The sequence below is a fragment of the Saccopteryx leptura genome, chromosome 6, assembly GCF_036850995.1.
Source record: "Saccopteryx leptura isolate mSacLep1 chromosome 6, mSacLep1_pri_phased_curated, whole genome shotgun sequence".
NCBI classification, from domain to species: domain Eukaryota; kingdom Metazoa; phylum Chordata; class Mammalia; order Chiroptera; family Emballonuridae; genus Saccopteryx; species Saccopteryx leptura.
The window spans coordinates 154936402-154951696 of NC_089508.1; the positions used below are offsets into that span (position 1 = coordinate 154936402).

Consider the following 15295-nt stretch of genomic DNA (forward strand, 5'->3'; position numbering starts at 1 on the left):
AACCCCAGGATCTCAGGGGCGGTGTGCCATGCGTGGCGGCCCCATCAGTGCAATGGCACAGGGTCGATTGCCACATGCTCTCTGCAGGTGTTTGCTGATATCAGAGACACAAGGGAAGCCCAGGCAGAGGCAGCTGGCATGGGCCCCGCAGCTCCCTGTCTCAGCACCCCCTCTGAGTGCCTGGTTACTGGGGCCTGGTATTTGGCCCACGACCCTGGGCCACCAAATTTCTTGTCTACCTCCAGAACCTCATTCCCAGAGGAGCAGGCCAGGTGCCAATGTTTGTTTTGGCACAAAGGATGTCCTGCAAACATTGCCCAGAACAGGCTGACCATGAGGTCTGCAGGAGGGGGAACCTCAGTGTCACCCCAGCCCTCCTCTCCCAGCAGGAAGTAGTTTGTAGGAACCAGCTCACCGGTGCCGGGGCGGATGCTGATGGCTGCTGCCCATCCTTGTACCTTCTCCTGTGTCAATGGGTTCTGACACCCATCTTCCATCTGGCCACTCATCTGCTAGCCTGGAAGGGGAGGAAGCCACACAGAGCTTGGGGCTGTGGTAGGCTTAGAAGCACCCCACAGTTATCCAGGATGAACCTTAGAATGTTACTGTATATTAAAAAAAAAAATCTTGCCTTGTGGCAGGATAGTTCAGTTGGTTAAAGCAGTGGTCCCCAACCTTTTTTGGGCCACGGACCGGTTTAATGTCAGAAAATATTTTCACGGACCGGCCTTTAGGGTGGGATGGATAAATGTATCACGTGACCGAGACAAGCGTCAAGAGTGAGTCTTAGATGGATGTAACAGAGGGAATCTGGTCATTTTTAAAAAATAAAACATCGTTCAGACTTAAATATAAATAAAACGGAAATAATGTAAGTTATTTATTCTTTCTCTGTGGACTGGTACCAAATGGCCCACGGACCGGTACCGGTCAGTGGCCCGGGGGTTGGGGACCACTGGGTTAAAGCAACATCCCAAAGCACAGAGGTTGTTGGTTCGATTCCAGGTCAGGGCATCTACAGGAACAGAACAATGTTCCTGTCTCTTCCTCTATCTCCCTTCCTCTCTCACTAAAATCAATCAAATTAAAAGAAAAGAAAAAGTGTCTTGGCAGATGTAACAAAGTTGATTAACTTGAGATTATATTCTAGATTATCCAGTGTAGAAGCCCTGAATAGGAACATAGAACAGGAACAGAGTTCAGTGCCCTGAGGCAAAGGCCACAGTGGCTTTACTGACAAAAGTACTGAACACAGCACAATAAGGATAGAATTAGCAATTCTGATTAATCAATAGGTGGGGTAAATATCTCAAAAGTGAGCTACTTCTCTTGCCCTTTTGTCTGCTCTAAAAATGTTCCCCTTCCTGAGTTCCTTATCCTTGACTCTGCTTCTATTTGTGTATATCAATAAATACCCATTAGGACTGGGGGTTGGAGCTTTCTCATAAAATCTGCATATGGCATTGTGAATCGGTCTCCCCTAGGCCCCTTGGAGCACTCCGAGTAGTCATTGTCTCCATGAAAAGTGGTGTCCCCCACTCCCTCCCTCTCCTTCCTCGCCCCTTCCCCTCCCCTCCACCCCACTCCCTGTTACCATCACATTCTTGTCCATGTCTCTGAGTCTCATTTTTATGTCCCATCTATGCATTGGTTCATATAGTTCTTAGTTTTTTTCTGATTTACTTATTTCACTCTGTATAATGTTATCAAGGTCCATCCATGTTATTGTAAATGATCCGATGTCATCATTTCTTATGGCTGAGTAGTATTCCATAGTATATATGTACCAAAGCTTTTTAATCCACTCGTCAGGGGCACAAAGAAAACCAGATAGAAGGTGACGGAGGACGATTTGACTTTGAGTGAGGGGTATGCAGCATAATCAAAGGTTAAAATAATCTGGAGATATTTTCTCGGAACATATGTACCCTGATTTATCAATGTCACTGTATTAAAATTAATAAAAATAAGATTTAAAAAAAGTGGTGTCCCGTGTGAGGAAAGGGAATCAAACAACAATCCAGTGAGCCCTGAAAGCAACCATACATAATCATAGAGGCTGAGAGAGAGAGAGAGAGAGAGAGAGAGAGAAGGCCATGTGACCACAGCAGTAGAAACTGGAGTGACGCTTCCACGAGCCAAGGAAAGCTGGCAGCCACCAGAACCTGAGAGTGGCCACAGCGCCTGTGGAGGGAGCAGAATCCTGACAACATCTCGATTTTGGCCCAGTGATACTGGATTTCTGGCCTCCAGAACTGTGAACAAATAAATGTGTGTGTTTTTCAGTCACCAAGTATATGGTGAGTTGTTAGTCACCCCAGGAAACTAATACAGAGGTGTCTCCTGGCCCACCAGGCTAGCCAGCAGGGCTCAGGCCAGACCCTTAGCTGCCCTGCTGCAGATGATTCAGAGGGGGCAGTGTGGAGACCCAGCATGGGGTGAAGGGCTGGGTGTTGGGCAAATGAGTTTGTAAAATTTTTGGGTTTTTGTTTGCACACTTTTTTTTTTTTTGTATTTGTCCGAAGTTAGAAGCGGGGAGGCAGTCAGATAGACTCCTGCATGTGTCAGACCAGGATCCACTCGGCATGCCCACCAGGTGGCGATGCTCTGCCCATCTGAGCGTTGCTCGGTTGCAGCCAAAGCCATTCTAGCGCCTGAGGCAGAGAATATGGAGCCGTCCTCAGTGTCTGGGCCAACTTGGCTCCAATGGAGCCTTGGCTGCGGGAGGGGAAGAGAGAGATAGGGAGAAAGGAGAGGAGGAAAGGTGGAGAAGCAGATGGGCGCTTCTCTTGTGTGCCATGACTGATAATCGAACCCAGGACTTCCACACATTGGGCTAACGCTCTATCACTGAGCCAACTGGCCAGGGCCTAGTTTGCTCATTTTTATTGTTAAAAATGGCGCTGGTCTGTGAAATTGCTAATTACCTTTCCTGCTTGGGAAGGGTCATTGTTATGCTAATGTTTACAGGAGGAGGGATTTTTTTTTTTTTTTTTTTGTATTTTTCCGAAGTTGGAAATGGGGAGGCAGTCAGACAGACTCCCGCATGCACCTGACCGGGATCCACCTGGCATGCCCACCAGGGGGCGATGCTCTGCCCATCTGGGGAATTGCTCTGTTGCAACCAGACCCATTCTAGCGCCTGAGGCAGAGGCCACAGAGCCATCCTCAGCACCTGGGCCAACTTTGCTCCAATGGAGCCTTGGCTGTGGGAGGGGAAGAGAGAGACAGAGAGGAAGGAGAGGGGGAGGGGTGGAGAAGCAGATGGGTGCTTCTCCTGTGTGCTCTGGCTGGGTATTAAACCCAGGACTCCTGCACGCCAAGCCAACACTCTACCACTGAGCCAACCGGCCAGGGCCCAGGAGGAGGATTTTGAGCGAAAAAGTTTTAAGTAGAGAAAGAAGCAGAAGGAAAGGAAAGAAGAAAGCCAAGTTGGCAGGGTGCTAAAGGAGAAGCCAGTTTATGCAGAGAGGAGAAGGGAGAAGGTGTGCAGATGTGCAGAGGTGACTGAAACTGGTGGGGGCCTTTGATTCTAGGAAAAACCAGAGAATGTGCCAGGGTTTTGGAGCCCTGTGTGTGCTTACTCGCCTGCCGGTGCAAGGCTAGAGTAAAGGCATGGCCCATATAAAGCCAGTAGCCATGGCCACCATCACAGCCACCTGGCCCATGCAGGTTCGCATTAGATTCAGACAGATGGTAATGAAACAATGGAGCCAAGAACTGGTGGGCCATTACCTTTAATCCTAGCTTGCGCCCAGCGGGCAAGTAAAAATACACACTGGGCTCCAAAACCCACTCATTCAGAGCTCACAAAGCTACTGACTTATCCAAGTTTCCTAGAATCAAAGGTTTCTAGCTCACTAGCCTTATTCACTTCTGTTCCCCACTCCTTCTCTCTGCACAAACTAGCTTTTCCTTCAGCACTCTGCCATCTTGGCTGCTTCTCCTTTACTCCACGTGGCCTTTATCTGCTCTCCTCTCTGCTCTCCTAGCTAATGCTAATCTCAGGAACCGAGAGAGCAAGCTCCTGGTCTGCCCCACTTTATAGTGTAGAAACCAAAACCTTTAATCCAATATACCAGGGGTCGGGAAACTTTTTGGCTGAGAGAGCCATGAACACCACATATTTTAAAATGTAATTCCGTGAGAGCCATACAACGACCCGTGTACGTTACACATTATCCAATAAAAATTTGATGTTGTCCCGGAGGACAGCTGTGATTGGCTCCAGCCACCCGCAACCATGAACATGAGAGATAGGAAATGAATGGATTGTAATACATGAGAATGTTTTATTTTTTTAATGTTATTATTTTTTTTATTAAAGATTTGTCTGTGAGCCAGATGCAGCCATCAAAAGAGCCACATCTGGCTTGCAAGCCATAGGTTCCCGACCTCTGCAATATACAAACAGGGAAGTCTCTGATACTTATCTGAGGCATAATGGGATTCCTCATGAGAGTGCACCACCGCACATCAAAAAGGGTGAGAAAGGCTTAGTCCCAAAACCAAGCCCCAGGCTACAAGCATCCTGTCTGCCCACAGCCTGCCCCCAACACACATAATATAATCACACCCATCCCAAGCAAGAAGGGCAACCAATACCATCACCTGAGCGACGGGCTTCCACGTGGGCTGCACCGTCTTTAACAAAGTGAACATGATATATTTTATCTGCCCAACAGCCCACCAGTTTTTGGCTCCACTGTTTCTTTACCGTCTGACCGAATCTAATGGGAACCTAGATGTGTATGGCAGCAATGGCAGCGACTACTGGCCATACACTGAGCCAGTCTGGAGTGAGTCCTGGCTTTGACCATTATGGCTCAGGAGCCAGAGGCAAGCCCGTTGGTCTCCTTGGTGGAAAAATGGGGACACAATGAGACACATTTTTTAGGGTAACTGTGGGGATATAGTTTTGAATTAGAAATCTTGAGGTGCATGTGAGGAGGCTTGCCATCACTGTGCAGGCTCATAAGAAGCCAGGGACAGGTTCTTCCACCCACTGTAGGCCAGAATGAGGGTGAGGGTATTTTTTAAATAAAGGCCAGCAAGGGGAAGCAAGGGGACCACTGGAATGCTTGCACCCAGAAAGCCAGTGCTGCTGGGGACACATAGATGGCAGCCTCACTTCCTTTTGGCCTCCATTCTGTTCTGTCCCTGCAGTCAGTTTTCTCTGGTCCTATCTGCATGGTGGACAGTGCCTCCCACCCATCGGCTCCCAATATCTTCATATCCTGATCATTTGGGCCAAGGATCCGCTGACTCCGGTTTGGAGGGGTTTACACCCAGACAATGCCTGATCAGGAGAACAGTGCCACCTGCAATCCCCACCCGAAATGTTCATTGGCGAAAGTGTGACTCAGATTCCCACAGCAAATGAAGTTCTGTCCTCAGCCTTTCTAGGGAGACCCCCATGGCCACCAAGGCCCTGTGGTTCCGGATCCTTCAGTGGCAGCTGGGTCTGCGTGGTCGGGAAGCCCTGGGCACTGCCAGTGCTTCTTGCCAACCTCATCACTGGCATGAACCACGCCAACTCTTGCAAGGCCCCTGTCGCCAAGTGTCAAAGGGATGAGAGGACAATGAGAACATCTGGCATCAGCACCCCCACACCCGCACACATTTAGTAAACTTTACTGACAATTCTCAACTGCCATGGCAACTTCTCCTCAGAGCATGTGTCCTCCCCACCCCCAAGCAAAGGTGGCATTCCTGGAAGGGAACACGGGCAGGGGTCACCATAGCCCTGTGCTGGGCCTGAGGTCACCCTCGTGGAAGGGGGCAGACACAGTCTCTCTGGTTTTAATCTGGAAGAAACCACTTAGCTGTGCCTACGTTCTCCTTACCTGCCTTGCGCCACAGTGTAGTGGAATAACCCATTGCATGGCCTTGGATGGGAACACAGACAACAAGAAAAGAATGTTTCTCCAAGAGAATTGTTTTGTGACTTGAAGGCAGGTCACTGAAACAGGTCTATGTGACTGAAGGCAGTTGCTGGGCTTTTTCTCAGTAAAACATTCTCATAAGATTTCTGTTCCTTTCAAGGTGATCCCTTGAGATAAAGAGAGGAATGTTGTGGGAACCATAGAAGCAATAGCAATTAATGCCTTTTGATATTATATTGTTATTAAGCTATCATGCAGGTGTACTTCATGTATCTTTAAGTAAAAGTTAAGCTTGATGTTATGCCAATTTCTCAGTAAACAAGCTTTTTGAAGTCTTGTGAATAAAAATAGGACACAACACAAACTAGAGGCCATTTGCCTGAGCAAGCGGTGGTCCTTTGCTAGTCCGTGATGATTTCGTCTGCTGATCTCTCTCTTTGCGCCCCCGACTCACAACACCACCACAGCTTTCTCATCCTCAAAGCAGCCTCCACTTCAGGGAGCCCTCAGGCCTCCATGGGGCCATGGAGAAACCCTCTGTCATTCCTCAGGCTCCAGTACCCTCTGCTGTGGGGGCGGGCAGGGTGACCCTGACTGCTGGGAGAAGCTAAGCAGCCTGCTGGGCCAGGCTTTCCAGAGGGGCTGGCCAGAGCAGCGTCCTTCAGCAAGTGTCCCCGTGAGAGGACGAGACTCAGGCACTGCGGGTATGGCCACCGAGCTGCTGCATCACGTACCTTTCCGCACCCACAATAACACGGTGATCCCCTCCCCACCTTGTGAGCAGATTTCCTTCTAGAAAATCCCTTGGAAGATGAATTTACACAAATTGAAAATGTGTGTCCCATTAAAATTATTTCCATAATAGCCAACAAAATATACATTTATAATGCAAACCTCCCAAACCAGTGAAGGAAAAATATTCAAATGAGTGGAGACCACATGCATGTGCGCACATGTCATCATGGCTGCTCATAAGCCACACGCCATCTGCAGGTGGGAAAGCAGGAGGTCCTGCAGAGGTGAGCGTGGCCTCAGGACTTGGGGGCTGGGGACCCCTGGTGGCCCCGGTGGGGTATCCAAGGACTCTCCCTGGAAAGTCATGTCTCTGGTGAACCTGACACTGGCTAACTTTGTTTTTCTTGTTCTCCACTGTCATGTTCTGTGACAGATGTGTGAAAATCACATCAAGACTGATTTCAAAGATGGAAAAATATTCCAGGTTCTTCTGTTGTCATTGATAGCTGTCCGTGGCCCTATCAGGGAAGTGGCCAGGAGTGAGGGCTGACCACTCAACCTCTGTGGCCTCCCTGGGGCCAGAAGGAACCAGGAAGACCCTACTGCATGGCCTTTCCAGGCTCTGGAAACAAGGAAGGCCAGGAGTCACAGTGCTGCCCTTTCTCACCCACCGGCCTTCAGCACTGCCAGATGGGGTCAGGCCAGAAAACTCCCTGGAAGGGCAGAGGCCTGGGTGGGCCAGGTGCAGACAAAACACAGCCTCGTTTCCACGCTTGCAGAGGGCCCAGCCAAGAGGAAGTCCCGAGACCGGGCAGGGTTGGGGGCATGGGCTTCCCAGGGCCCACCAGCCTAAGCAGGAAGTTGGCCAGGACTCTGCCTGTTAGCTAAGCAAACATCACCTTTCTCAGAACAGGGTGGGTGAAGCCCAGCCTTGGGGAGGGGTGAAGATAGAGTATATGAACCCACAGGGCCAGATTCTGAGAAGCGTGTCTTTGGTTCCAGGAGCATCCACTGAGCGCCAGCCTGCCATGAAGCTTACCACCGCCTTCCTGGTGCTCTGTGTGGCCTTGCTCAGCCAGTGCAGTGAGTGCCCTTGGCCTTGGCTTCCCACCCCTCGCCATGAGGCTCTGGCAATGGCTCTGCCTGTACCCAATGCCATTCCAGCTGGTCATCTGCATCTGTGTCACCAGGCTCTTCGGGCCAGTCCTGTGGGGTCCCCTGCCTGAGCCCTCAGGGCTCTCATGCCCCTGCCTGCCCAGTTTCTCTTCTTCACCCACCAACTGCAGGCTCTCCCAGCCCTGGGCTGGTGTGAGCACTGGCCTGGTCTGGAAACATTGTCTCCTCTGTGTGTCATCCTCTAAGCTGTGGAGTCTAAGGTGTCCTTTCCTCTGGGAAGCCTGCCTGGGCCTCCACACAGAGCTCACCTCTCCTCTTTCCACCCTCATGCTGCCTCCTAGGACCTCTGTCCAACCAGCTCCTTGCTGGACCACAGTTCTCTGCAGCTATTCAGTGAGGGGGTGGGTGGTCAAGGGTTCTAGCAGGTTCCAAGGGGCCCACCTCCTGGAGGAGAGGGGTCCTTGGCAGCTCTCCTGGGGACAACTCTCCTCTACTGTGTTTGTAGCTGAAGCCTTCTTTTTGCCCCGGAGGGCAATGACTGTAGCCACCCTCAAGCCTGCGGCCCCAACTGCAGTCACCCACAAGCCTGTGGCCCCGAATCCCATCGGCCTCAAGCTTGCGGTTCCAAATCCAGCTGCCCTCACCTCTGCTATGAAAGCCACAGCTGGGGCTATGCTCTCCCCTCCTCTCCTCAAGAGACTCAACCCCCTGAACCTCCTACTGGCCAGCCTGGGCATCCCTGTGGAGCACCTGGTGGAGGGCTCCAGGAAGTGTGTGACTGAGCTGGGCCCCGAGGCCGTGGGAGCCGTGAAGGCGCTGCTGGTAAGGGAGCACTTGCAACCTCTCAGTGTGCACCGCCCTCCCCTGTTGGAAGCACCCCATCCACTCTTTTAAACCCTATGCCAGGGCCACCTCGTGTTCCACCCCTGGGAGAAGCTTGGTAGCCCTGAGTGGGAACCGTATCTGAATGACACAGGGTTGCGGAGGATCTGAGGGAGTAAGATCTGGGTGCACCTGTCAAGGGGACACCAACCATGCCTGTCCCAGCAGAGTAGGCGTCATGACCTGCCCAGAAACCTGGTCAGCATGAAGTGTGCTGGTCCCTGTAGTCCCTCGCTGTGCAGGGCCTCACCTGCTCTCAGGGCAACACACTCAAACTGGGCTTCCTTTCCAGGGAGTCCTGACTTTCTTTGGCTAAGCAGCAGCTGGAGTATCCTTGCCTGGGGACAAGATGCTGCCACCTCCAGGCTGGGGACCTACACCAGCCCCAGCAGTGCACCCTTTCCTCCTCTCAATAAACAGTTAAGAGCAGCTTTGGGCGATGTCTTCTTGCTTCAATGCCAGCCTAACTCCTCCCCCGCTCTGTGTGTGCGTGTGCGTGTGCGTGTGCGTGTGCGTGTGCGTGTGCGTGTGCGTGTGCGTGTGCGTGTGCGTGTGCGTGTGCGTGTGCGCGCGCGCGGGCGCGCGCGCGCGGGGGGGGGGCACAAAAGAGAGAAAAAGAAAGAGAAGGAAAAAGAGAGAGAGAAGGGGGGGGGTATCAAATTAGATTGGATTTGAAAACTAATTTGGGAATTTCCCTCATTATGGTCTGTAGTTATTTATGAAACATGGGAATTATCTAACCTTTAAAGATTGGTAAGAACTCTCCAAACAAAGCCATTTTTTTGCTAATATTTGAAAGTATTTGTTTTCCTCCCTTAATCTCAATTTCCACCTTAGAAGGGTCAGGATTGAGGGCCACAGGAAGTCTACAGATGTTTGCTTTCCCCTGGTTTCAGTGAAATAACCTCATGGCTGTGATTCCTTCTGTTCTGCCAGAGGACTGATCCCCAGAGCTGGTGGGAGGTGCCCAGAACGGGAGCACTGATGTCCATTTTAAGGGGAACATCCCAGTAAATGCCTTTGTTGCTGATAAATTACAGCCCTCTTGTTTCCTGGGAAGGGCTCTCCCTGTCTTGTCTATCAACACACTGTGGACAAACTAAATTCATGTTCATCTATTTTATATTAAAACGCAGGTCTGGACCTTTTTCGGGTCCTATTTTGACAAGGATATTCAGGGATTTAATTTTTGGCCATTTTGACATATTCACAAGTCATACTAAAACAGGCCACTGGATCCTGACTAAATGTGTTGCCTTGAGAGTCTCAAGGGTTCTGAATCTTTGTGTAAAGCTCTGGTCTGGACAAAACTGAAGCAATGTGAGACAAATCACTATGCCTCCCCATGGAGAAGCAGTAGGGACATGACCTGGCTGGCTGATTGCTCCCAACATCACACATCCAGGCTCTGGCAGGCTGTCTGGTAACAGTTCCTCAGTTAATGCAGTGGATTAAAATACTCAGCGTAATCACTGGAAGAACACCATATGCTACAGGAATTGTCGAAACTACTGGTGGGCTCCGGGCTTGACATCAAGTCCCATCCTGGGATGGCCCGGCATCTGCCTGGGGACTCTTCCCAGGAAAACCCTAGAGCAGTGTTTCCCAACCTTTTTGTGCCATGCTCCACCTTAACCTTTCTAAACTTTTTATGTCCCCCCCTATGTAACATACATAATTTTTAACATTAAAAAATTGATTTGTTCACTTAATAAACATAAATGATAGGTTCTAGGAAGAAATCACTATGAAATTGTTAACAAAACACAGTAAGTAAAATTTCAAAACATAATGAAAAACAAATTTAAATTACAAATTATTTTAATACAGATTTTTCTATATTAATTTATTATTTTAATTTAGTGTGATCCTTGCGCTTGATGCTTGCTGCACAGAGATTTTATATTAGGTTCCAATTTGGTTAGCTTTAGTCTCAAGTCTCCACGTTGTGTTATATCCAGCTGATTTCTTTTTTCTACCAGTAAATAATTTACAGCATTAAATCCACATTCAGCTAAAAATGAAGATGGAAACGGTAGCAATAGTTTTCTTGCACATTTGGTTGAATTTGGGTATTTGATTTCTGTTTCCTCACAAAGCCATGCCATCGCTCCTTTGATATTAAATAAAGTTTTAACTGACTCATCGTTTTGCAATTCTGTGAGTTCTTCTTGATACTGCATATTTGATATATCAGACAAATCCACTAACATTGGCTGCATCATCCATGTTGGGAAATCAATTTGTTTTAAATCAGAAAATCTTTCTTTTAAATCAGCTGATAGAATATTCAAATGACTGACAATAACAAGTAAAGCGGTATCAGTTACTTCACATTTTTGGAGCCAATGAAACTGTTTAAAGTTTTTGTTGTTAATATGTTTCTGACATAACTCAATATTGGTAATGAAACCAAATATCTTTGCTTTTGCATCGACAAGAGTTTTATTTGTTCCTTGAAGTTGCTTATTTAATATATTTAGTTTTTCAAAGATATCGGCTAAATAACTCACAAATGCTTTACCATCTATTGTTAACAGATACTTCATTTCAGGTTTGTCTCTTAAAAAATCACTAAGAGTATCAAACAGTTCCATAAATCTTTTCAAACAGTTTCCTTTAGATAGCCATGTTACTTCAGTATGAAGTAAAAGTCTCACATGGTCTTCATTTTGTTCTTCACAAAATAGCTTGAAAAGACGCTCACATTTGGCACTAGGTTTAATAGCATTAACACACTTTATTACTGTATGTAATACTTCATTCAGAACAGGCTAGATGTTTTTAGCTACCAAGTTTTCCCTATGAATAACACAATGCACAAGAATCATTTCTGGATTCGCATCTTTCATCAATTTTAAGCAGTCATTTTTCTTGCCCATCATATTGGGAGCACCATCTGCAGCACAAGATGTTATCTTTTTCATTGGTATATCATTGACATCTAAGTAGTTTTTTAGCTTATTATATATATTTTTGGAGGTAGTGGTGCTTTCTAATCTTTTACAGAACAACATTTCTTCAGCAAAATGTCCTTTATCAATATATCTTACGTAAGTTATCAATACTGCCTCACTGTCTCTCAAAGTTGATTCATCCATTTGCAAGGAGAATTTTCTTGTTTTCAGCTTTTCAATAAGTTGTTTTTCAATATCCTCACTCATTTCGTCTATTCTTCTGCTAACAGTATTGTCACTGAGTGGCACAGCTTTTACATCTTTGTCATCTTTTTCAAGAACCATTTTAAGAAATGCTGATATTGATGGTTTTATTAAATTCTCTCCTATAGTGTGATTTTCTCCAGTTTTAGCGATGAATAAAGAAATTTGATAACTAGCCTCAAGAACACGATTATTAGTTGAAGTATGAGCAGTAAATAGAGACTTTTTTTAAATTTTTATTTATTTACTTTTTTAGATTTTATTTATTCATTTTTATTAGAGAGAGAGAGAGAGCGGGAGAGATAGAGAGAGAACAGGGGGAGGAGCAGGAAACATCAACTCCTATATGTGCCTTGACCAGGCAAGCCCAGGGTTTTGAACCGGCGACCTCAGCATTCCAGGTTGACGCTTTATCCACTGCGCCACCACAGGTCAGGCCTAAATAGAGACTTTAATGTTGTTCTTTTTTTCAAAATTTTTCTTTAAAGTTTTAAAGTAACTCAAATCTGAATTGATATGAGCACTATGTTTCGCCTTCAAATGCGCCTCAAGACGACCTCGTTTCATTGATTCGTTGGTCAAGCATTGCTGGCATAAAAGACAAAAAGGAATCCGCTCATCGTGAACAGTGGGTATGAACCCAAATTTTTAATATTCCTCCGAATATTGATGAGTTTTTTTCTTGCTTGCACCACTCATTTTACTATGGGCTATAAGAAATAAAAATAAGATCAATTAAAAACTAATATTAAAATGTGTGTTAAAATATATTCAATGTGACATAGAGTAAATGTATACTAAAAATTCATATTTATTTAAATGTATATAACACATTTACTACACTACCACTGCAAATCAAAAGGTATCTATATTTTTTCCACTTGACAAGATTTTCTGGAAAGTTATGTTTCTAAAATTAAAATTGTCGTGCATGCACTATTATAGCCCCAATAATATTTATAAAATATTAGTGTTTTCTAGCCCTGATGCAAGAAGTACTTAATAAAGAGTTTAATATTGATAAAAATAAAATCAAATACTTACCAATTATATCTATACAATATATATATGTATATTTATTAAATCAACGAGCTTTTACAACAGTTTTGACTGACACTTATTTCAAATTAACACCAACTGAATGATGTGAAACACTACAGAAGTTGCGATGGGCCAATTAGGTGAGAATAACTGCGTTGTTTAGCGAGTTTTTAAAACGTCTGGGGTTCCCCGCGGCAGACGGCACGCTCCGTGGTGAACCGAGAACGAAGTTTACTTGACGACGCCAATCACCCAGTTGATATTTTGGTCTCGTCAAACGAAATTATACTTAATAATTATTTACCGCAATTATTTAAGAATTGCATTTTTTGTTAAATTTGGCACCGATATCTAGCATTGCATTTAAATGGCCTGGGGCGAAAGAGTTAAAGTTGTGTCGAGTCCATTTTCAAATTGCCCCACTTAACTATCGAATTGCCCCCCTGTGGGGCGTGGGCCCCACGTTGGGAAACACCGCCCTAGAGGGAAATCACAATCTTTACAAGAGGAGAAAGACCATGAATATGATCTGAAGCCCAAGGCTACCTGCCATGGCTACCTTCCCACCTTCTGCAATTTCCTGGGAAGAGACCAACCATAATCCTGGGAAGTGGAGATATGGGGGAAGAATGCTGATGGATACATGAATTTACCAAAACTTCCAAACTGCCCTTTTGCTGTTCTGCTTGTCTATCTGACCCGACCCTTACTGGACTATCACCCCTGAAACAGAAAAGTTCTAGGAAGCTGGTCAGCTACCCCGAGGAGAAGCGTTCCAAGAAGCCAATATTGTAAAACTACAGAAGGGAGCATACCAGAACTGCTGACACAACACACACTTGCTCAAAGTTCTCCCTTAACCCTACAAAAAATTTGCCTCAGAATCTGTTTGAGTGCACTTCTCCTGGAGGAGTGCCCCAGCAGGTCTTTCTCCTCTAATAAAGTCTGCACACCTGGTGTTCGAGTGCCGTCTCATTCTTACATCTGGTGCCAAAACCCAGGACAGGGTACTAACTGCCTGGACGATCCCTTTTTGCCGTCCAAGCTTACAACCAGGGAAGCAATGGGCAGTGGCAGCTCGTCCTGGACTTACTCCCTGATTCTGTTTGGATGTGTAATTATAGGTTGATTGGCCGGCAGTCTAACCCTGTCCTGAACCCCTGCTGGACCAGAAAGGTAACGAGTTTCTCCATTCCCCTTCCCCGGTTGGCCTCTAAATTTCTCTCTAAAAACACCTCTTTCTGGTCGTATGGTTTTCTCTGACACGCCTCACATTTTGAGGGGTTTGACTTTCATTCTCAGTGGACTGCACGGAAGACTAGGCGCCTAGCCAAACCTCTCCACTCTCTCGGACTTCTTGTCCTCGGAGCTCCCTGACAGTTGGTGACAACCTCTATCAGGGACGACTCCCCCACACAGAGATTCTCTCCTCTTGGGACAGTGACAAAAGGTGAGGATGCCCCTTTTTGCTCACCTGTCTCCACTATGGGCTCTTCAGAGTCTAAGCCTTCCGACCAGACCTCTCTAGAATGTCTCATAAAAAACCTAAGTTAGGCCTTTCTGTCCTTAAGCCAAAAAAATCTCATTTTCTTCTGTAATACGGCATGGCCTCAGTACAAATTAGACAATGACTCCCATTGGCCTGAAAACAGGACATTCGATTACAATATCCTAAGAGATCTTGACAATTTCTGCCACTGGACGGGAAGGGCATCAGAAATTCCTTACGTGCCGGCTTTCTTCTCCCTTCTCTCCTGTCCTTAATTTCTGTGCCTTCTGTTCTACACGCAGGCCATTTTTGGCTAAAGAAACCTCACCTAAAACCTCTGCTCCTAATCTCTACTTCTCCACGAACTCCCAACTCTCTCCTTCTCCTGCCTGACCCCAGGGCACCCCTCTCTCGGGACCCCTCTCTAGTCCCTCACCAAAGCTTTTTTGTTGGAGTCTCTTTCCTCCAGAAAGCCCCCTCCCTTCACTAAATTCTGTTTTCTCATTCACCAGTCTCTCTTTCTCCTCCTCTGCTGGCCGGGGGCCTCTCCCTTCCCTGTGTTCTTCATTCCCTCCCCCCTCCTTAGAAGCTGTGGCTCTGGCTGCGGTGCCTGTCTCCTCTCCAACCCCTCCTCCCTCCTTACAAACTGTGACTGTGCCTCTTTCCTCCTTGTCCTCTCCCCTCTCCTCAGAGCTCTAAATCTTTTTGACTCCTCTGACCATGTGGCGCCACACCAATACTTTGCCCTCCTCCCCCTCCTCCTGCAGATTCTGACCCTCCTTCTTTTCCAACCAGCTGCTCACACTGTCCATCCATCTGCTTTCTCTCTTCCTCCCCTCTTTGCTGGCAACTCCCTGCCATCTCAAAAAACTTTGAAAAACAGAATTGTCTATTAAGCTTTTTAAGTAATCCATCTTGTCTCTTTGTTAGAAAATATCTCTAGTATAATTTGAATTGGAACAAGTAAAGCACGCTCATTTAAATTC

At 46.8% G+C, this 15295-nt stretch overlaps 1 protein-coding gene across 1 annotated transcript; it reads left to right on the top strand.

Annotated features, from left to right (window-relative positions):
• Positions 1 to 7607: 7607 nt before the first annotated feature.
• On the top strand, positions 7608 to 9046 carry SCGB3A1 (secretoglobin family 3A member 1). The gene is made up of 3 exons (XM_066343479.1): positions 7608 to 7703; positions 8242 to 8558; positions 8911 to 9046. The coding sequence occupies exons 1-3, from the start codon at positions 7649 to 7651 to the stop codon at positions 8932 to 8934; spliced, it is 396 nt and encodes a 131-aa protein (XP_066199576.1). The 5' UTR covers positions 7608 to 7648; the 3' UTR covers positions 8935 to 9046.
• The last annotated feature ends 6249 nt before the right edge of the window (positions 9047 to 15295 follow it).